General features: G+C 46.5%; 4 protein-coding genes across 18 annotated transcripts in view; 3 read left to right on the plus strand and 1 right to left on the minus strand.

Annotated features, from left to right (window-relative positions):
• Window positions 1-13,689, plus strand: part of LOC6550714 (inhibitory POU protein) — a 28,139-nt gene extending 14,450 nt beyond the window's left edge. For 3 of the 13 annotated variants that reach the window (XM_026982117.1, XM_015155804.2, XM_015155803.2), the window contains 5 exons: window positions 11,137-11,314; window positions 11,379-11,519; window positions 11,594-11,825; window positions 12,650-12,807; window positions 12,865-13,689. In XM_026982117.1, coding sequence (XP_026837918.1) covers window positions 11,137-11,314; window positions 11,379-11,519; window positions 11,594-11,825; window positions 12,650-12,807; window positions 12,865-12,926 — 771 coding nt within the window. In that variant the 3' untranslated portion in view covers window positions 12,927-13,689. Of the gene's footprint in view, window positions 1-11,115; window positions 11,315-11,378; window positions 11,520-11,593; window positions 11,826-12,643; window positions 12,808-12,864 lie in introns of all 13 variants that reach the window. The other 10 variants (XM_001978060.3, XM_015155805.2, XM_026982119.1 and 7 more) reach the window with 6 other exon arrangements.
• Window positions 3,826-7,095, plus strand: LOC26526932 (serine/threonine-protein phosphatase alpha-3 isoform). 3 transcript variants are annotated; one of them, XM_026982123.1, is made up of 3 exons: window positions 3,826-4,136; window positions 5,426-5,599; window positions 5,666-7,095. In XM_026982123.1, the coding sequence occupies exon 3, from the start codon at window positions 5,896-5,898 to the stop codon at window positions 6,802-6,804; it is 909 nt and encodes a 302-aa protein (XP_026837924.1). In that variant the 5' UTR covers window positions 3,826-4,136; window positions 5,426-5,599; window positions 5,666-5,895; the 3' UTR covers window positions 6,805-7,095. The 3 variants fall into 3 exon arrangements, with proteins under 3 accessions (XP_026837924.1, XP_026837925.1, XP_015011489.1); XM_026982124.1 differs by having other exon boundaries at window positions 5,426-5,563; XM_015156003.2 differs by lacking the exon at window positions 5,426-5,599.
• A 2,264-nt stretch (window positions 13,690-15,953) lies between the features above and the next one.
• On the minus strand, window positions 15,954-20,472 carry LOC6550715 (probable ATP-dependent RNA helicase DDX46). Its single transcript, XM_001978061.3, has 5 exons — window positions 20,268-20,472; window positions 19,923-20,204; window positions 18,449-19,691; window positions 17,313-18,313; window positions 15,954-17,249 (listed from the first exon to the last, which is right to left on the minus strand). The coding sequence occupies exons 1-5, from the start codon at window positions 20,282-20,284 to the stop codon at window positions 16,109-16,111; spliced, it is 3,684 nt and encodes a 1,227-aa protein (XP_001978097.2). The 5' UTR covers window positions 20,285-20,472; the 3' UTR covers window positions 15,954-16,108.
• An 87-nt stretch (window positions 20,473-20,559) lies between these two features.
• Window positions 20,560-22,316, plus strand: LOC6550716 (p21-activated protein kinase-interacting protein 1-like). The gene is made up of 3 exons (XM_001978062.3): window positions 20,560-21,449; window positions 21,509-21,585; window positions 21,675-22,316. Exons 1-3 carry the CDS (start codon window positions 20,697-20,699, stop codon window positions 22,192-22,194), a joined length of 1,350 nt encoding a protein of 449 aa, XP_001978098.1. The 5' UTR covers window positions 20,560-20,696; the 3' UTR covers window positions 22,195-22,316.
• Window positions 22,317-22,338: the final 22 nt, after the last annotated feature.

Here is a 22,338-nt window from a genome sequence, read left to right on the forward strand (position 1 = left end):
GGAAAATGAATTTTAGATATTTTGTGAAACATTTTCTAGGATTGTAGCGTTTTTTTCATATATCATATGTACATTCATATATGTACAGGTTCCTAAGATCACACATAAGTTTTAAGTTTTCTTTTTTTTTATTTACAATCTGTCTTGAGCAAGTATGACAATAAGTAAATTTTAGAATTAATCTTAAATTAACAGAGGCAGTAGTTATCCATTTAAGTTGATGTACTTACATTCTGTTGGTAACTTTGGCTAGTAAATATTTACAAAATTAACACAAATGCGCGGCAGATGGACTTAAGACAGATGAAACCAGCCAGGATATATATCAATCCTATAGATAGCCTGTTCCCAACCACGGTGCCATACCTTTGTAGCACCAGCAAGTTCGGGATGCTGGCTGCGTGCGCTTCTCCGGATCCGGTTGCTCCTCGCTGCTTCCCGGAGGTTGTAACCCCGGATAATGTACTTAATGCATCTACATATTAATGTCGCACCGCCGAAAAAAATGGAGTGATGGAAAGGGGGAGCAGGGGCAGGGGGTGAGGGGAAGTGCAGGCTGACGAAAAAAAGGGAAAAACAGGGGAGAATTACACGGCTGAACTGAGGAAACCTGTGCCACCCCCGCTACCCGCTACCCGCCCATCGCCTGCTACTTTGTATGTAATTTCTATTACCACCCCCCGCCACCCACACCCATGGGCGTACGTGGAATCCCTCGTGTCCTTGTGTGATATGTGTGTGTGCAGCGTGTCGTTGTGCTTTTTGTTGTTGTTTTTATTGCACAGACTGGCGACGCACCGTGTGATTGCCACTTTCCCTGTGCACTGCAAGAAAACGCCTACAACTTGTTCTGACAATAATTAACACCGCTCAAGAGTACCTTTTTCACAGCGCATTGAGTGTAGTTCCTAAGTTTCGAGTTAAATTTTATAAAGTAAAGTTATGGAGACTACTTTCTTCCTTACTCATCGCTCATCTCAGAACTTTAATAGTTAACTTGATACAATCGCAGTTAAATAAACGGCTTTGTTCTGGCCTTGGCTGTACTATAAGTATGCCCCATCGAGTGCTTATGCATAAGTTTTATAAAATATATAACACACTCATGTTTTTCCCCGGTGTTTGCCCGCCCCCTTTTCCACTTTTCCACTTCTCCGCTTTTCCCTCGTCACCTGAGCCGCTGCACTTGTTCCATCGCCGTGTGCGTGATGTGAGAGAAGGCAACCATGGAAGGCCGTGGAGGAGGGTGGTTGCGGATGGGTATGGACTTTTCCCCGGCCATATCGATGTGTCTCCCAGTAGAGCGGGCCGGAAAACAGACGGTAGGGCAGCCGTTAAGCTGGGACCGCAATGTGTAAAAAATTACGAGCAGAAATTAAAGGTGAGGGTGGGCGGAAAACGTTGGCAGGTGGTCGCCGGAGGCGGGAAAACTCCGCGGTCTTGCTGGTTTTCCACGCTTTTCCTTCGCTATTATTTCCGCTCACACGCATGATGAGCCAGCGACAATATGTTGCCATTAACCCGGCAAATTATTGCAGTGTATGCGTGCGTATTGCCACGTTTTTGTTGCTCGGCCAAGTTTACGAGTCGTCTGTGGAAAGGCGATACACTTGGACCGGGAAATTACCAGAAAATCAAAGTTGTCGAATGTAAAATATCAAATAACAGCCTTTACAATGAGTTAACACAGGTGCAAAGGTCATTTGTCAATACAATTGCATCTCATTTTATTTATTTATGTATGGTTCTAGTTGATGGTGTCATAGTTTCCATCATATATTGTAAATAGCTCCCTAAACTTGAATTGTAGTATTAGTAAAATCGCAGATGAGTTCAATAAATTCAAAAATATAACTTGCACTTCTTGTTATTATATAAAAATGCTCAATTTCTCAGCAAATTGTAGCTGTTTTCAGAAGCTTAATTTGCGATGTTCCCAAAGAGCGCGGGATGTTGGTCCTTTGAGCAGTGTAGAATGTCCTGGGAATTCCCGTGAAATCTAGCTGCCTTGAACCAGCCCCTCCCCTCCCCCATCAGCACACCTACTTGTGATCGAAAAAGCAGGGGAAAAAAGGTAAAAAGGTAAAAATGTGAAAAGTAAAAGTAAGTAAGGCCATGAATCGCAACCCCTGCCAAAAAAAAGAAAAATAAATAAGGCGAAGTAGGAAAAAAGTTGGCCGCTGGCAGCGCGTCTGGCGGATATAAAAATAAAATAAAATCTATTACGTGGCGTACCACCCCACAGTTATGCGGCAATTTGTTGCTCCTTGATTGTGTCTGTGTGCGCCGGGGTGTCCTTTCTGCATGTGCGTGTGCCTGTGCCTGTGCGTGTGCGTGCGTGTGTGTGTGTGTAAAGTAAAGTGTATCATTTTCCCATTTGGCGACCCCTTTTCGCATTTCGCCCCGCTCACAGGCACTTCTCGCACTTTGTCTCAATTCCCAAAACTGTCGCCCCGGCAGCTGCAATTTATGAAGATTTGTGTGTGGCCAGGACGCCAACGAGGGGAGGAAGCACAGGATGCAGGACTCTGGATTTCAGAGATCAGGGCTCAGAGCTCGAGAGTCTTGGGCCCGCCCACTCGCTTTCGCCTCGACTGCACTTGTTTTGATTTGTTTGGAATAATAACAGATGCTTGCCGTTCATATTATTCATTGTTGAAATTATTAGCGCTTGACAATAAAAATGGCTATTTGAACAGCACTCGAAAGTGAGTGCGACCAACCGCCCCCGCCGCCCCGCTCCCATCAGCCTCACAACGCAAATTGCAATTTGTGCAAATATTTATGTACATTGAAAATTACTCATTTGTGTAACACCAATTAATTTCAACAAACAGTGGCGGACGCACAACAATGGCCAAGCAAGCCATTTATAAAACTTTGCCGCTTGTTGTCCTAGCTGTTCATGTTGTCCTTGTTGTCCTCGTTGGCCATGTTGTCCGTGCTGTCCTTGCTGCCTTGCTGGTCAAACAAATGGGGGAAAATGAGGTCCTTTGTTTCCCCAAAATAAACGATGCCGCTGCTGTTTGGATGTTTGAATGTTTGCTTTGCGGTGCGCCAAGTGCGGACGCACCGCACACGATACACACTGTACAGTGGAGCCCTTCGCCCAGCCGAAAAGTTCAATCAGCTCGAACAGCTCTCTATTTACGTATATGTAATATACGTACAAATATACATACATACATACTCGTACATAGCATGGAAAACGAAGGGCTATTGCCTCATTATTGGGACACTGGAAATACCCTGTTTACACTGCAATTTTTCAAGTTGCGCCAACAAATTGCAGCTAATTAGTGGCCACACTGGCCGGGAATCCAGGAATCCAGGGAATCCCAGCGAAATAAGCTCATAAATAAAATAGCGGGCTGCACAGCAAATGGCACTCGAGAACTTCAAGTTTTCCACTCAATCAGAGATAATAAGAACAAATGGATGAGGGTCAGACGAGGGTCACCGCACTTCGCCAGGGGTGGCGATCTTAAATAATACCTTTTAGTGCAGCAAATTCAAGATGGTCAAGAAGTGTGAACGCGTCGTTTATTAAATTTACAAGACAGCAAACTTTAATGCTGCTGATGTTAAACTTCTTTTGTAAGAGCACATAACCAATAAACAATCTACAAAGAAAAAGCTTTATTAATTGTATTTAAGATTGGAAATTATCCAAAATCCGTTTGTAATAACTATAGATTTTGTTCCAAGCACATTTTGCTCTCCTTCCAACGAAACTTGATCTGAAATAATGCGATGTAGTCCTGACTTGTCTGTCGTCAGTTTTCATTCATTTAGTTTTTGAAAAAAATAAAAGTCCCCATTCCCGAGTCAAAATTTATTATAAAATTTTAAAGCCACCGCAATAGCGTGAGGACAACGTTTGACAGTGCGGTCCAGTGAGAAGTGCTCAGCACATTTGTATCCCATCAGATCCTTCATCGTCATTCTCATCCGGTACAGCGATACCCATATGACATAGTCGCCAAAAGCCTATGAAGAAAAACGCGATCTATGGCCTGCTGCGAGTGAAGAGCACAGAGAGACCAGAGAGGAAGCAAGAGGGCAAAGGTCTAGATTCTAGAATCCAGGAGTGGTACACTGCAACTTTAAGCACCAGTAGAAGCAACTTTCAGAAGGTAGGGAAAAAGCTAAGATATCACCATAGACACTAGAATAATAAGATGCGTAACGGCCATACTTGGTTTTGCACTATGCAGCCACTTTTTTGGTGGCTCTCTCCCCACTTGCATAAAATTGAGAGTAAATAATCTAAAAATAGAATTCACTTGCTTGTGTGAGTGAAAACAGTAAGCAAAAAAGTGTGCATGTGTGCGTAGTTGTGCTAGAAGAAGATTTTCGGTCCGAAATCAATTTTGATCTGAGAAACGAATTTGATTACTGTTTTGGTCAATTTAGTTGTAAAATGATCTAATAAAATATTATTTAAAAATTGTTGCCGCGATTATTTTTTTTTTTAAGAAGTTATTTTAATAGTCGTTAGTTAAAATCGGCGCTCGAATTAGCTACCGTTTACATACATTACGTATGAACTTTACATATCAACTTTTATTGAATAAAAATGCGGATATTTTTTTAAAATTTGGAAAAATAGCAAACGATGAGCTCTATCTATCTAAACTAAAAGAACTAAAAGAAGAAACAATAAATTTGGGGCTCCTTTTTATCCACCCAAAATTGCGAGGTTTTTAAAAATATCAAATTAGAATATAACAAAAATATTTGCATTTCAAATACTGAAAATTGGTCATTTACATAAGTTTGCAAATTTTTTTAATTGTATACTAATAATTTGTACTAATAAATATACTAAATAGATAAATACTTTATATGCTACCCGGTCTACTGCAAAATTGAATTCTTGAGGCAGGACCAGCGCACCCAAGAATCACTAACTCAAATATATTTTCGTCGCGAGCTGAATACTCTAACGACATATTTTCCAGTATAAAGTAATTTATTAAAATAATTCGGTATTATTATGTACATGTATTCACCTATTACTATTTCTATGATTTATTTAGATATTTATCATGTTAGGGCAATGCAAAATTAGAGTTTTTACTCGGTGGCAATCGAGTACAAATAACATAGATTGAAAGTCCATAAACTTCTGAAGCGAAGGGCATATTTTGTCAAATTTACAATATATGAGCATACGTGTGCACACATACACTGATCGGCTGTCGCTGTATGCGTACAAGAGAGCTGCTGGCTCTAGAGCGCTCTCTCTCTGCCTCTTGAACAAAAATTCGAGAGAGCCTGGAGCCAGCACGAAAAATCATGTGCAAAAAATCGTATGGCGTTATGCATCTTATTATTCTAGTGTCTTTGATATGAACGTGTGAACGACATAGGAATCGATTTGTAATCGGTCAAGTTAATCAACATTTATTCCACATCCAAGCCTTCGATCACATTTACTTCAAGTTTTGAAAAGAGCAGTCGAAGCGAGAGCATTTTTCATACATCATTGGGCGTTTTGTGGAGAAACCAAGAAACCGCATTTTGAACAACTCACATATTAAGGCAACTATTCCATTCGGTAATATCCACGACATCCGCCCATTAAATTCGCACAGTAAATCGACAAATTCACAAATTATCACAAAGAAGTGGAAGTCACCAACACACACTCATTTTGCAGAAAACTGAGCATACGATTAGAGCCAGTTGAGCCACCACCAGTCACCGCAACTGCACCAGAGAAGCCCAGACGTTGAGTGTGACCCATAGCCAGCTCCGCCGAGGACCAGCTCCCACTATCCGGTCAGCCGCGATCTCAGGGTGAGTCCCTGACAAGCAGCACCAACGGCGTCCCAGACGATTGTCCTATCCAGCCCGGACAACCCAGCCGCGGCTCGCAAAACCGAGACCATGGCGGAGGTGCTCAACCTGGAGAGCATCATTGGCCGTCTGCTGGAGGTGCGCGGCGCCAGGCCTGGCAAGAATGTGCAGCTATCGGAGGGCGAGATCCGGGGTCTGTGCCTCAAGTCGCGCGAGATACTGCTGGCGCAGCCCATACTGCTGGAGCTGGAGGCTCCGCTCAAGATCTGCGGCGATATCCATGGCCAGTACTACGATCTGTTGCGTCTGTTTGAGTACGGCGGCTATCCGCCAGAGGCCAACTATCTCTTCCTGGGCGACTACGTGGACAGGGGCAAGCAGTCGCTGGAGACCATCTGTCTGCTGTTGGCCTACAAGATCAAGTATTCGGAGAACTTCTTTCTGCTGCGCGGTAATCACGAGTGCGCCAGCATTAATAGAATCTATGGCTTCTACGACGAGTGCAAGCGCAGATATACCATCAAGTTGTGGAAGACATTTACGGATTGCTTCAACTGCCTGCCGGTGGTGGCCATTGTGGACGAGAAGATCTTCTGCTGCCACGGCGGCCTGAGTCCGGATCTCACCTCCATGGAGCAGATCCGTAGGATTTTGCGGCCCACCGATGTGCCCGATCAGGGACTGCTCTGCGATCTGCTCTGGTCCGATCCGGACAAGGACACCATTGGGTGGGGCGAGAACGACCGTGGCGTCAGCTTCACCTTTGGCGCCGAGGTGGTCGTCAAGTTCCTCCAGAAGCACGATCTCGATCTGATCTGTCGTGCCCACCAGGTCGTCGAGGATGGCTACGAGTTCTTTGCCAAGCGCCAGTTGGTCACCCTCTTCTCCGCCCCAAACTATTGCGGTGAATTCGACAATGCTGGTGCCATGATGTCTGTGGACAATACCCTCATGTGCTCCTTCCAAATCCTCAAGCCCGTCGAGAAGCGCAAGAAGTAGAATGCCTCAAAATTCGTGCACCTCTTCCAGATCTCTTATTTTACACCATAACACAAGCACACCACTCACGGCCACAATATCCTACACGAAATCGGCTCAAAATCATAACTTTCAGACTCATCTCTTGTCAACGTGATCGAAGAAATGGCCCAAACTATGTCAGCATGGATCCTAACTGGCTTACCACATATCCAGCCCCTTCGTTCATATGTGTGATATTAAACAAATCGAATCAAATGGGTGTTTTTTTTAAGAGCTCTCATTAAACATGACCTAGTTTTAGTTAATGGAAATAAATGCCATATGCTTTCTTTTTACTATTGCTAATTTTACTTTATGGCATACAAATTGCATATGTTTTTTTTTCATTTTTATGTATATGTTTTATGCGCCATTTTATTATTAGATTTCTTTGAATCAACGCTGAAACCCAGAAAAGTATGCTACAAATTCTGGCGGCGTGAAAAGTGGGTGATGCACCTGAAAAGGAGTTTCACCTCCATCTGCTTGTGTTCGGTGACGAAAGTCACCGCCGTTTTATATTAACAATGCTTAAAAATTAATGAACAATAACAAAGCGCGCGCACACACACACGCAGAGGGAGACGGCGATAGGGGTCGCAGTAGAGAAAGAGCGAGCTGGCAGACAGACGACAAACAAAAACAGAAACAAAGTACAACAAATTGCGCCAAAAACGCTTTATTATGTCAAAACAAGACGGGAAAAATATAGAAAAGAAACCCAGTGTGGCAACAACAAATTACATTATACGTACATACATATATGTATATAATGAGGTCATTTGCGCGTAAACAATCGGAAAAAAAGTGGGGAAATAAATCAAAGGGCGGGAGGGAGATGGAGGTAGAGTAAGGGAGACAAAAAACGGAGTCACATGTTTATCAACGAACGGCACATAAATAAATGTTCGCAAATTTGTTAATAAATCATAACGTTGGCGATTCAAGCCGAAGCTAAAAATTAAAGCAAGTAAGAAGAACGGATTCTCAGGAGAAAAAAGTTCAGCGACAGCTGAATACTCTTGTACTCTTTCTAGTTAGCTTAAAAATGTTTATTATTTATTTTTTATTTTCATTTAAGAAAGTGTTGTTGAATACAATTAAATGGAAGATGTAGCATTTATGGTTCATGAAGTGTTCTGTTCTATATGAACCATATTTATTAAAGCTAACATAAGTTTATAAATGCCAGTAAATGTGGTAGCATTTTAATTAGCATTACTCCAACTAAGCTACCGAATTTAATATTCAACTTACTTGCCAAATCCGGACTCTCTTTGCATTTTCCAGAGTATTTCTTGCTTAAAATGGCGTCCTTATGCACACACACACACACACACACACACTCGCGCAAACGTCAAGGGCTCTGTGTGTGTGAGATGCTCGGTTTACGTCGCTGCTGCAGAGCAGATATATACATAGATATGTTTATATATAGCTACACCGATATGTACATGTTGCAGCAGGAAATCAATGCAGACAACATTTGGCAATTTGGCAGCAGTGCAATTGTTTCCTCTTTTTCCGGTTAGCTACTCGCATTTATTTGTATCCTTCTCGTTGCAAATTGCCTTCTATTGTTGCATTTGATTTGTCCTCTGGCCGAAAAAGGGGTGGAGATATAAGGCATGCCACACCCACACCCACACCCAAACTCATACATACTCTGCCTTCTCGCTCTGACTCTGAAGTTTTGTATCTGGGATACATTGTTTTCTATGCACTAGAAGAAATTTTCGTTTCTCGTGATCTGCAAAGTATTGTCTTTTTATATGAGCGCTTTTTGAAATATGTTACAAGTTATTAATCGAAAATAAGAACATCTGCTGTTCAGATTACTGGATTACACATCAGTTATTTAAGTTTCCTCTCCAAATATTGTTTGGAGATACATATATCAGTATTTTAATGTTATATATTTCAAATGATATGGTACTACCAATGTTCCAAGAGCTTGGTCCAAATGTCTAAAGTGGTTCGTTTTGAAAGTAATTGTGTTAGCCAGAATTCAAAATATTTGTGTGTCATATTTCCAAAGGAAGTTCCTTCAACAAAAGCTCATAATAATAATAACCATAGCCGGGCATATGCATATGTATTGCCGAACCTAAATATTTACTTTATACAGAGTATTTTCCGACGTTCGTCTTCAGATTTAAGTTACAGCTTAGCATCCTATGGTCGAATCTGAATAATTTTATTAATTACAAATTATGCGCCTAATGAAATGGCCAGCAGAGGGGGTGTTGGTGATGTGGGTGGCTCTGCGGGCGGATTCCACGGCCATATCCTTCGATGCCGACGTTGACGGTAGCGTTAGCGTTAACGGCAAAGTTTACGCTGGCAGCGACATCGGCACTGCCCACATGAATTTTGCATAAGCCCCAGCCAACCACAATGCAGCACATCCCGCTGCCCGACTCCGGGAATCCCTATTCCCGACTTGTCACTTTCCACTTTCGACTCCCGGCGCTACGGCGCTACGGCTACGGCTACGGGTTTTTGGACCCGGGTCCGGGTCCATGGCCAAGTAATCTCGCTCTCCCTCTCTCTCTCTATCGCCCTCTCCCTTGCTCGCTCTCTCTCTCTCTCTCTCTCTCTGTCCGTCTTGCTGTCCCTCCCTCGTTAGTTGGGATTTTTGGGTCCTTCGATTTGGCTTTTCTTTTTGTTTTTGCATGCCCTTTGTGTGTGTTTACGCGCAGGGTGGTTCCGCACTCTCTGCGACGAGAGAGATGGCAGCATCGCGCGCGAAAGAGAGGCAGTGCGCGCGGCCGCCGACGAGTGCGAGAGAGACGAACAGCTGGCGAGCGAGAGAGCGAGCGAGAGAGCGAGCGCCAAGGGTGCAAACCAATAACCGTCAGACTAATTTTGGGATTGGTTTATAATTGAAGAGTTTGCCATTGTATTCGGAGCACGGACGACTTTCGGGCCGTGGCGGGGGTAGTAGCATCTACATAGTTTTTGTTTTTACCACTCACATACAGCGGGCCACCAACACATGCAAGCGTGTGTGTGTGTGTGTGTGTGTGTGGGTCGCATTGTTCTCCATAGGCCTCTCCTTATCATTTTAGAGTTTTACATAATTGGGCAGGGGTCCGATGTTCACATTTTCCATTTCCCGCCTCCCATTTCCCGTAGCTGTGTCCATTTTCCGGCTTTCGTCGGTGGGGGCGTGGCATATTTGCCGACTGTACATAGGAGAGCAGAACTAAGCGCTAGTTTTACCCGCCCGACTGCGCCACATTCACAAAAAGATAAATAAATATGACTGACCCAGCCCACAGAGCCTCCGAATTCAGAGATGCCCCCACCCAAAAGGTCCCTCCAAGGGGGGAGGGGGCGCGACTTAGAAAGAGCCAGAAAGAGGCCATCCGGACTATTTGGCCCTCCGTTCTGTAGCATACTTTTCAGCTGTAATCAGTTTAAATGCTTAACAAAGCAACACAAAGGCAAAACACAAAACGAGGGAGCATGGACTGGGCTGGGTGAGATGGCTGCTCCTCACTGTTCCAGCTTTTTAGTTGCTATTCATATTTGTATAAATAATTGAGCATTTCTATAAATATTTGATGGCTAAACAAAAGAGTTGCGAGTTGCGCCCTCGTATCCCTATCCCTATCCGTGTCCGCATCCATATCCGTATCCGTATCCGTATCCGTTCCATTTCGTTTCGTTTCGCTCGCAGCCGCTTGTGTGTGTGAGTATCTGTGTGTGGGCCTGATTTCCCGTTCAATTAAAGCTACCAAAGGGGCTCCCCCTCCTTTGACCCCCTTTCTTCGCCGGAAAAGTAACAAGTGCAGCTGGAGCAAAAGGGTTGTCAGTTTTCTTCAGGATGGATGGAGGACGAGCGAGGACTTTAATTAGAGGTAGCTTTAAATACATTTCCTATGGCGTGAGCGGGAAACCTTACAAATTGGGTCCTGATTACAATGATAATGACTCGCCTGCTAATGATGGTGTTTAAGATAATGCCATTCAAGTGGGTACGTCCACAGATGCCGGTTTTGTTTTGTTATTTATCTGGGGCTTTAAATTGGTTGCGGGTGGGGTTGCTATTAAAGCTTACTAACTAAGAATAGTTATATAAACTTGGCAAATTGGCTAGTTATCTTGGGTGAGGTTGAGGTATTAGGAAGATGTGGGGCATGATGATTTGAAGATCATGTATTTATAATCCACTGATACTGTCATATTTATTTGTATGTCTTTGGTTTGCTCTGCACCAATTTAAAACCCACTTGCGCTGCTAAATGTTTTAATCGAGTTCGTTTCCATCCCAATGCTATTTAGGAAAATCCTTTTTCTCGACAGATGCACCACTCGATGGACCAGCTGGACATGCTGGATCCAACGGGCTCGATGACCACACTGGCGCCCATCTCGGAGTCGCCGCTGACGCCCACACACCAACACCTGCACGGTTCCTATCACAGCATGAATCACATGATGAGCCACCACCATCCGGGCACGTTAAGTGGCCACACGGGGGGTAAGTGATGCTGCAGTGCCTCCGCGCAGGCACGCCTTCCTAACACCTTTCATCCGGCCCGCAGGACATCATGGACACTCGGCGGTACATCATCCTGTTATCACGGCGGCGGTGGCTGCCGCTGGCCTGCATCCCGACACAGATACCGATCCTCGCGAGCTGGAGGCGTTTGCGGAGCGCTTCAAGCAGCGGCGCATCAAGCTGGGTTAGTTGCCAGCGCCCAAGTGCCGATTAACTCACTCAATCACAAGCGAACTCAACTATTCTCATACATGGCAGGTGTCACGCAGGCGGACGTGGGCAAAGCCCTGGCCAATCTCAAGTTACCTGGCGTCGGAGCGCTGTCGCAGAGCACGATCTGTCGATTCGAGAGCCTGACCCTGTCCCACAACAACATGATCGCCCTGAAGCCCATCCTGCAGGCGTGGCTCGAGGAGGCCGAGGCGCAGGCGAAAAACAAGCGGCGCGATCCGGATGCGCCCAGTGTCCTGCCGGCGGGCGAAAAGAAAAGGTAGAAAGTGTTTTAATTGACGCGGTAGCGTAGCCCAGCCTGTCCCCTCTGCTCCCGTCCTCTCCCACCTGCCCACCTGCCCACATGTCCGCATCCCTTCCCTCTGAGAAATGACCAACATGCCCATAACCCAGTCCAGAGCACCCTGCTCCAGCATCTGAGCGCGAACTAATTGGCCAGACAGCAAAAACAGCAAGAGAAGCGGGTCTAAATGGTGGCCCAACTGACGTGCGATAGCCCATAATCGAATTTAGGTGTACAAATTATTTATCAATGATGTGGCACAGTCAATTAATAAATAATGCATTTCGCTAACCGGTACGTTTGGTAACTTAGCGCCATCTAACGTTGACGGAAGGGCTGACGTTCACAGGGCGCATGTGGCGCCATCTGTCTTTCGTTTTTGGGGCATCCTTGAAATTGGTGCAATAATTGCTTAAAATCTATTTAAAAACAATAAATAAAATTGAAGCATATAGCTTTGAGACGCTTATATATCACAGAATCATACATTATTATTTTATTTAAATTACAGTTTAGTTAAAGTGACATATTTTCATTTTCAAAAACATTAATTATTTGTGTATGCATGTAGAAAGCGTATTATTTTGTGTTAACGATTATGGGGTATCGCCAGCCAATCCAGAGATCACAAATTTAAGCAAAGATATCGCGGTGATCGAGCATAGTATCAGAGCACCACCATTATGTCACCATATCTACCGATACCGACATCCGTCATCCGACTTCCGACTACCGATCGTCCCGCAGCTTAGGGCCCCGCTTCTAAAGTAATCTATATCGAGTCTTTTTTCAAGAAAAAGGACTTCCATTGCGGCACCTGAAAAGCGTTCCCTGGAAGCCTACTTCGCCGTCCAGCCGAGGCCATCCGGTGAGAAAATCGCAGCGATTGCCGAAAAGCTGGATTTGAAGAAAAACGTGGTGCGCGTCTGGTTCTGCAATCAACGTCAAAAACAAAAACGTATGAAATTTGCCGCTCAACAACACTGACAATCAAATAATACAGCCACACAATTAGGTATAGTTAGTAGTGTAACACCCTCAATGACTGGCCACGGTTCGGCGGGATTTGGATACTGATAGTCGTTTATGACGGCAGCGGCGGCGGTTAACACGGCAGCGGCAGCGGCGGCAGGAGCGGCACATGCGACATTGGGAACGGCGGCGGCGGCGGCAGCGGCGACATCGGCCTGTCTGGGCGACTATTATCTGTAGTTCTGTATCGGAAACTGGTTCTGATCCGATCCAAACCGATACCGATACCGATACCGGTACCGATCCTGACCCCATCCTGCTCCTGCTCCTGCTCCTGATCCTCGTACATATAGTATTCTTCGCAACGGCGGCAGCAGCAGCAGCACCACCACCACCACCACCACCACCACCATCACAAGGGCAACCACAACCACAATCACAATAACCACGACGACGACCACTTCTCTCTATGTCCTTCACTCAGTAATCAACCAGCGGCGGCCAGAAATAATACTAATAATAATAGCAGCATTACACAGAACTATTACATTATATACACCTTCTCCTCAACTATATACTCGTATATCCCCCGATTCTTAAGCCCCCTCCGATCATTCAGAAAGAGAGATAGAGACAGGGAGAGAGAGAGAAAGCTTAACCCCAACCAACCAAAATCGAAAGCTGAATAATGGAGAAAACTCGAGCATTACCCAAGTAAACATCGTTTGCAAATAACACAACAAATGCGAATGCAAATTAAATACCAACAAATACAAGAATTTTTTTAGGAACGAATAATGAAACAATGGACCAACATATCAAATGCAATAATTTATTGAATTGTATAAGAAAAAAGGTGAGTGAGTGGGCAGCAAACATATATTTTATTCTCTATATCGTACTATATTGGTTTTAATTAGTTGCTTATTAGCTAGTGATAACTTTGGTGTCTTGTGTTGTAACAAAAGTACAAAATGTATATTCGTAAAATAATTTGAAACCTATTGTTTGCTCAGCAATGAATTAGTATTATTCCCTTTTTATTTGAAAACAATTTCTGAGTAATTATCAAATACGAGAATTTATCTAATGATCTATGCAAATATGTTTTATTCCCTTCAATTCCTTTAGTATTCTTCTATTCAATCACAAATAATAAACCTCCTAAATTGGCGGCATTTAAAGGAGAATAGATTGAGCAAACTAAGCCATTTATTGGTATGCTATTTATTTATCTCTTTTCAGGAAAAAAACGAGCAAAAAGCGGTGAACAAATTGAAATGATAAATCAATTGAACACGGGCCTTCCCCTTCAAAACGAGAACCCCAACTGCTACTGCCCAACAACAAGGATACACAGGACATCACACGCACACACAGATACACCACCACACACACACACACACACACAGAGAAACAGAGACAGAGAGACACACAAAGACCAAAAGAATGCCAAGAAATTGCTTCAAGTGATCCGATAATAAGAATCTAAGCTTATAAATCTAAGAAACAGGCAAAATGAATGTGGACGAGCTGGGGAGAGGTAAAAACCATGGACAAAAGCAGCAGCAGCAACATGAGTTCCATGTTGCAAGCAGCATGCAGCATGCGGCAAGCAGCACTAGCAACCACCACTACACTGACAAACCCGCACACACATGCCCCCCCCCCCCAAAAAAAAAAAAAAAAAAAAAAAACAGAAGCGCTATGCATTAGCCACTGTATATATGCTATATACATATAGGGAACTTTGATTCGATTGTAAATACCGCAGCTATATATGCAACACCCATACCCACACACACACACAAACACACACACACATCAACTGTAGCCAAAGGAAACCAGAAACAAAACGATTTTCAGCTAGCTTACAGTAGAGCTCCTAGAACTAATCCGTACACTCGAATCCCCAATTCCCAATCCCTAATCCGTAGCCCCCATCCAGCCGGAAACAAAAAGCCGGATTTCCCCCCGCCAAAGAGAAAAAGCAACACACACTCGCCCCAAAAGCAAACAGCTAACAGCTAAGCAAAGGCATAATTTAATTTTTTTTGTCTAATTATAAGTAAACTAATGCAAGAACGATATCATCAAGGAGAAAACGAGAAAACCCCAAAAAAATGTTAGCAGCAACTGGAGATATTGCAACGAATTTAAAATGTTGCCAAACTAAACTAAACTAATGCAGAATGGGAAACCTAAGATCATATATGAATATAAAAACAAACAACTCTATGACAACTATGAATTACATATAAATATATAGTATATATATAAAGAATTTTAAAAAAATTATATACTATACATAACTTTTTTTTTTTGTTTTTTTTATTGTATAATTTAGCACATTTCATAGTTCTAACTAGACTTGTACATATAAAAATGAAGAAATATAAAGGTATCGGATAAATATATATATACATATATATAAAGAGAGTGCGTGTGAGTGATTTTGAATGAGTAGCCATAAAAGAAAAACCAAAAAAAAAAAACACGAAAAAGCAAACTCAAGCGCGAAATTCAATAATAATTTTAAACGAAAGCTAAATAAAATAAAATAACAAATAGTTTTGTATCGAATGGGAATGGAACACTAACTCACGAAAAACCCCAACATTTTGCCGACAAATTAGTGCATAAACAATGTAAACCAATTAAAAGACGTAAAATTTTTTTCATAAAACCAAAACAAAATGCGCATAATAATATTTATAAAAAATTATAATACATACCATTGATAACGGTACATGCCCAAGCTCATAACTACATTTAAATTTAATTTTAGTAGTTTCTAGACACAAGAAATACTGTAGCATGAAAATCAATTGATTGCAGCGCTCGAGTGCTGACGGAGATATATAAGTAAATAATAAAAATGCAGCGAAAAGCAACAAAAAATAATAAACCCAGATTCGAGTTCTAAATGGGCTAAAAGTCTGAGGGGCTTGTAATGATTTTCTTGCAAAGCAGCGATCAATCGAAATATCTGCGCTCTGTGTGCGATAATGGAAATCGATTATTCCGATAAGTGACATCGGTTTCAATTAAAAATAGGGCTAACCAACTTTTGATTGGCAAAAAGTACAGTCTCCCGTCCACAGATTCCATCTTCGAATCAAACAAAGTGCGTGTATCCAATAAGTTTATTGGGTTAAATCCGTTTGGGCATTTGTACAGCTCCCAACTGGCCACAAACGACTCAGTATGCACATCTGATCGCGTTCCAAGGAACAGTAATTTATCTTATCATAGCGAGAGGCTTAGTGGGGGATCCCGTGGGGGACCTAGACCACCTTGTAGCGACCCTTGTTGAAGACGTGATGGGCGGAGCTGAGCTTGAGCAGCTCCTCCTTGATGAGCCGCGTGATCTCCCGCTTGGCCTTCTGCACGGCTAGTTCGCTGCAGCTCTCGATGGCCAGGTAGAGTTTACGCTCGCCATCTGGCGGATTCTTGCCCTGCGGCACGTACGTGCCGCGCACGGTGAGACCAGCCTCCGAGTACTCGGAAATCTGAGCGAGTGCCTCCTTGGACGTGACCTTCCAGCGCGCCTGCTGCGGGAAATCGTTGATCTCCAGCTCCTCCTCGTATTTGGTAAACGAGTTGGTTGTGCCGCCCATCAGCGGCCCCAGTCCTTCCTCATCCTCCTTGGGCTGGTAGTTCAGCTTGTTGTTCAATTTGGCGGCCATCTGCTCGGCCACCGTGCGAGCGGTCAGCAGGGGTGCGGCGGCTCCCGTGACATGCGGTCCCTTGAGCATGGGTTCCACGGCAACCCCGCTGCCCTTGGTGTCCAGATTCTTGCTGCTGTTGATCTTGGAGGCGAGTCGCTTGGCCAGCTCCAGTTTGTCGGAGCTTAGAGCACCGCCCACAGCCACACTTGGAGCTCCACTGGCTGCGGAAGCCGAGGCCGCAGCAATGGCCATATTGGCAGCAGCAGCAGCTGCCGCCGCTTGAGCCGCCGCCGAGGCCAGTGCCGGATTGCCTCCAGAAACTGCAGCAGCAGCAGCAGCTGCCGCCGCAGCAGCCGCCGCCGCAGCGGTGGCCGCGGCTGAGGTATCCTTAACCGTTCGCTTGGCCGCAAAGATTTGCTCAATTTGCTGGTCAATGTCCTGCTCGATGTCCTCCTCGTCATCGGAATCGGCCAGTCCCAAGGCCGCCTTCTGCAGCTTCTTGCTCTCCTTGACGGCATTGAACTCCTGCTCGTCGAACTTGAAGCCCTTGCCGCTGAAACCGCCGCCCGTGTGCACCGTCTTGCCCTCGGCCTCCTGGAGCACCTTGTACTCTGTCCACAGCGTCTGCAGCTCGGAGGGAATCAGTGTGCCTGATAGGTCGAGGGCGCGAATGATGTCGCCGGCATAGCGCGATTGTTCCGGTGTGATGAACGTGTAGGCGCTGCCTTTTTTGCCCGCTCGTCCGGTGCGACCACATCTGCGGAAATGATAGAGACATTAAAGGGGCATATGCCACGCAGTTTTGAATAAGAGAACTCACCTGTGAACATAGTCCTCGTAGTGATTGGGCACATCGTAGTTGACCACCAGTATGAGATCCTTAACATCCAGGCCGCGCGCCGCCACCGAGGTGGCAATCAACAGTCTCACCTTGCCCGACTTGAAGTCGATGATGGTGGAGTCGCGGTCGAACTGATCGATGCCGCCGTGCAGGCTCATGCAGGGATACGATGCCTTCATGAGGTCGCGCAGCAGGATGTCGGCGTTCTCCTGCTTGTCGACAAACACAATGATGCTGCCCGCCTCCTGGTAGATGCCCAGCAGCTCCAACAGCTTGAAGAACTTGGCATCGTCGTTGAGAATGACCACATTCTGTTCGACATCTTTGCACACCACCGACCGACCGCCGACGATCACCTCGATGGGCTTCTTGAGGATGCGCCTGGCCAGCGCCTCCATTTGCCGTGGAAACGTGGCGCTGAACATGACCGTCTGGCGATCCGGTCGCACGTTGTCGATGATCCGCATCACCTGCGGCTCGAAGCCCATGTCGAACATGCGATCTGCCTCGTCCAAGACAACATAAGTGACGCGACGCAGGTTCGTCACACGTCCGGAATTCGCCGCCAGCATGTCGATCATGCGACCCGGCGTGCACACAATTATCTCGGCGCCGCGCTTCAGCTCGGCTATCTGTTCGGAGATCCCGGTGCCGCCGTAAACACAAACTGGCCGCAGGCCCAGCGACTTGCTAAACTTGCGGATGTCCTTGCCGATCTGCATGCAGAGTTCGCGCGTGGGCGCCATTATGATCGCGATAGCGCCGTCGCCATCCTCCAGACTCGGCTGGTCCAGAATGTGCCTAAACATTGGTAAAATGAATGCCAACGTCTTGCCACTGCCAGTTTTAGCAATACCTATCAGATCCCGTCCGGACATGATGGCCGGTATGGCCTGGCACTGGATGGGCGTGGGCTTCTCGAAGCCCAGCCGTCGCAGCACGTCCATCTCTTTCTTGCTAACGCCGCACTGCGCCCACGTCTGGAGAAGATCGCAGAGAGAGGATTATCATTTGGGGAAGGCTTTTGGCAAACGGGAACACCCAGAGGACTGGACTAAGCACAACATATAAAAGCTCGAAATCACGCAAATTATCTGTTTCTAGTTGGAACTCACCTTAATGGGCTTTGGACAGCCTTTGCCCTTCACCTGGATGCCCTCAAGGTCGGAGCGGTACTTCTCCACATCGCCGGCGGTCATGCGACTCAGTTCCGGCACCTCGACATAGAAGTTTTTGCGGAAGGGCGCATATGTAACCGAGGAATGATCGATCTTGGCCAGCTCCTTGCGGTGCTTCATCGCCAGATTAACGGCCGTGTCACGTATGTCCTCCAGTTCGTCCTCACTGGAGTATTCCAAGCTGTCCATGTTTTGTTCAATCAACTCGCCCTTCTTCAACGTCGTCGTCTTCTTTTTGGCCACTCCTGTGAGGATGACGACACCCTGCGCTTTGGTGGGTGGATTGACGAAATTGTTAACACGCCGCATCTCGTTGTTGACCTCCTGCATGTAGGCATCCAGTGGATCAATGTCGTCTTCTGGCTCGTCCTTGGGTTGCGACTTGTGTTCCGATTCCGGGTCCGCTTGGGCATCCACTTGCGGCTGTTCCGGTGCCTTTTTGCTCTTCTCCTCTGCTACGACGATGGGCTCCTCAACGATATCCATTGCGATCACGGCTGGTTCGAGCTCCTTTTTGATCTCCTGTTTGGTGTCCCCCGGCGGTGGCTCCTTCTTGATCTTGTCCACAGGCGATGGCTCCTTCTTGATCTCCCCCTCGGTTTTGGTGGCCAGGCCAATGCCCAATTTGCCAAATGATTTGCTAAAGGTGGGGCGCTTAACGGGCGAGAACTTCGACTCGACCATGTCATCGTCGAAGCGCTTGCGTATGCTGTGGAACTTGGAAGGCGGCGAGTCTGGTTCGGCGTCCTTTTTCCCACTGTCCAGCGGCGGCGCGGGATTGCTGTCGTCCTCCTCGGACTCGTCCTCCAGACTCCATTTCTTTGCGGTCTTGACCACCGCCGGCACCACGACGGCCGCCTTGGTGTCCCGCTTGCGTTCCGCGCGCCAGCGTTCGATTCGCTCGCGTCGCTTGATCATCTCCTGCTCCAGGCGGCGCTGCTGCTCCTCCTTGTCGATCTCCTCCACCTCCTCGTCGGAGGAGCTGGTCGAGGGCACTGGTATAATCAGCGGAGGTGCTGCGGCCGCTCGCCTGCCATCCGATTCCTTTTCTCGCTGGCGATCTCGTTCGCGATCCTTGTCCCGCTCGCGTTCCTTGTCCTTCTCGCGCTCCCGATCCTTCTCCCGCTGCCGATCGCGATCCCGGTCTCTATCCTTGTCCAAACGCCTGTAATGGGGCGAACTAAAAAAAGGTTGTCTTTAGAGGATGTATGCCCAAATTTACCTACTTTCTATCCACATAATCGAAAGTGGTTTAAGAGGCAATTTGGATAATTGAAAAGTAAGTTTTCAAGAAGGGTAAATCTGTATGTGGGTTTCTATCCATTTAATATTTCATTTTTTAAATGCATATGCACTCCTATGCAGACACACACTAAAGGCAACATTTTTGCAGAGGGAATCGCATACTCACTTGTCATTTTCGTAATCCTTTGACCGGGAACGCTTCCTCCGCTTCTCGTCGCGTCTGCCACGATCGCTGATTATGTCTTTGCCGCGCTTCCGGTCATCGCGCATGTTCCGGGAGCCACCACCGCCTCCGCCGGCACCGGCTCCTCCATTCCTCGACTTGCCCATGTCATAGTCGCGACTGCGACTGTCGTGCCGGCTGTCCCGCTCCCGATCCCTGTCGCGCTCCCGTTCTCGGTCGCGCTCCCTGTCCCGATCCCGCTCGCGCTCCCTGTCGCGATCGCGCCTTTGCGGGAGAATACAACGGTTAGTTCACCTGTAATCAACCAAATTGATGGGACAAACTTACCCGGAACTTTTCGACATGGCGGTTTCTTTGGGTTTCTGGTCGCCGGTTTGGCGCTGCCACGCCTCCCAATCACGGACGGTGCTGGATGTGCGTAGTTCGCACTGCCCTTGGTTACCCAAACACGCCACACAGCACAATGCAAAGGTTTTTATACAGATATTAGCGAATTTTCATTCGCAACATTTCACAAAATACAACTTATTAAACGTTAGAGATGGCAAAAAGGGCAGTCAAAGTTATCGATTACAGTTACGCTCTGTTACGGTGCTCTCTGCCACTGATAAATAGCAGTGCTGCCTGCCAACATGCGAACTAGTTCGCTCCGAATCGGCGTTGCCACTCCGCTGCCACACGTGCTGAGCGCATAAACAAATTCTTGAATAGAATTCAGTGCAATTCAACGACAAGCAATTTCCAGAAATCGCTGACATGCCGCCGGACATCGAGATCATAGTAGGCACCTACGAGGAGTACCTGCTGGGCTACCAGCTGATCGAATCGCCGGACGACGGCGATGCCGGAAAATTGCAGCTGAAACAGACTTTTGCAGACAGATCCCATGCAGGATCCATTAAATCGGTGGCCGTGCAGGGATCTTGGGTGGCCAGTGGCGGCAGCGACGACAGGATCTTCGTCTACGACATGCGCACGCGGAAACAGTGCCAGATCATACTCTCCCACGCCGGCACAGTGAACACACTGCAATTCTCGCCGGACCTGACGCACTTGCTCTCGGGTAGCGCCGATGGCCATATGATCGCCACACGCGTGGGCAGCTGGACCAGGGAGGGTGATTGGAAGAAGGCCCATGCCGGACAGGCCGTTACCCACATAAGTTGCCATCCCAGCAGCAAGTTGGCCTTATCCTTGGGCGGCGACCAGGTGCTGAACACCTGGAATCTGGTCAAGGGCCGCGTCGCCTACAAGACCAATTTGAAGAGCAAGACGACGCTGGGCAGCCAACCGGACTGCCTGTCGTGGTCCACGCAGGGCGAACACTTCACTTTAAGCGGTCCATTAATCCTGGAGATCTGGGACATTAAGAGCGCGCATGTGATGCGTCGCATCAAGATGCCGTCGAAGCCCATTTGCGTCGCATGGCTGGACGGGAAGGAGTGCCTGACTGGCCTGGAGAACGGCAGCATTGCCTGGATTTCCCTCAAGGACAAAGATGATACTCCAGTGAGTTGGACGCTTTTTCAGTCTGCTCTCCTTGGTACTCAAATGCACCTTCTTTGCAGCCCACCATCATTCCCGCACACGAAGCGAGGGTCAAGGTCATCGCATATCTGAACGAATCACTGGTCACCGTCTCCAGGTGAGTTACTCTATGGAAATCCAAGCAACAACCAACAAAATATCGTAGAGAACAATATTGGTTTTTATATACATATTTCCCTTTTCCAGCGCTGGTGAGATCAAAGTCTGGAAGACCGACATAGAAACACGCAAGCTGGAGGAGATTGCGAGCACCAACATGGACTGCCGACCCACCGGCTTAGGCCTGCTGGATCTCAGCCAGTTCGGCAATGTTCGACCAGTGGAACAGCGCATCAAAGCGGAGAAGAAACCAAAGACGAACGTGGAGCCTGGCCAAAGTGCCAAGCCAGCGGCACCACGGGGATTCGTGACCATCGAGTTCGAGCAGGATGAGAAGCCGGAGGCCGGGCAGGAAGATGAGAAGGAGGAGAAGGCAGAAACTACTCCCAAGACCAAGCAAAAGAAGAAACAGGCAAAGAAGGCGCCCCAGGAACCCGAGGAATCCTCCGAAGAAAGCAACTCCTCGGAGGAGGAGAGCGACGACTTCTCCGACAGCGACAGTGACGGCTCCAGTGATGGCGGCCACCCGAAAAGGAAGCCAACGAAGCGCAAACAGCCACCCACTCCAGCCTCCAGACGAAAAGCGAAACAGCAGAAAAAGAAGTAATCTTTGGTAGCTTCAATTCCACTCTATGTTATGCCTATCAATAAATGTTGAGTTAATCTAGAGATAAAAAGTTAAAGTTGGCAGTATTAGTAATTGGTATGTGAATAATGTAACCTGGCATTTCACCAGGTGAGAACTTGAAGC

This window comes from Drosophila erecta, unplaced genomic scaffold, assembly GCF_003286155.1.
Source record: "Drosophila erecta strain 14021-0224.00,06,07 unplaced genomic scaffold, DereRS2 tig00000126-arrow-pilon, whole genome shotgun sequence".
Taxonomy (NCBI): Eukaryota; Metazoa; Arthropoda; class Insecta; order Diptera; family Drosophilidae; genus Drosophila; species Drosophila erecta.

Coding starts and splice junctions, on each gene's coding strand:
- LOC26526932 (XM_026982123.1), top strand. CDS start 5,896: ATGGCGGAGGTGCTCAACCTGGAGAGCATCATTGGCCGTCTGCTGGAG.
- LOC6550715 (XM_001978061.3), bottom strand. Junction 18,314..18,448: donor GCTGTCCAAAGCCCATTAAG/GTGAGTTCCAAC, acceptor GATCTTCTCCAG/ACGTGGGCGCAGTGCGGCGT. Junction 17,250..17,312: donor TACGAGGACTATGTTCACAG/GTGAGTTCTCTT, acceptor TCATTTCCGCAG/ATGTGGTCGCACCGGACGAG.
- LOC6550716 (XM_001978062.3), top strand. CDS start 20,697: ATGCCGCCGGACATCGAGATCATAGTAGGCACCTACGAGGAGTACCTG. Junction 21,450..21,508: donor AGGACAAAGATGATACTCCA/GTGAGTTGGACG, acceptor CCTTCTTTGCAG/CCCACCATCATTCCCGCACA. Junction 21,586..21,674: donor TCACTGGTCACCGTCTCCAG/GTGAGTTACTCT, acceptor TCCCTTTTCCAG/CGCTGGTGAGATCAAAGTCT.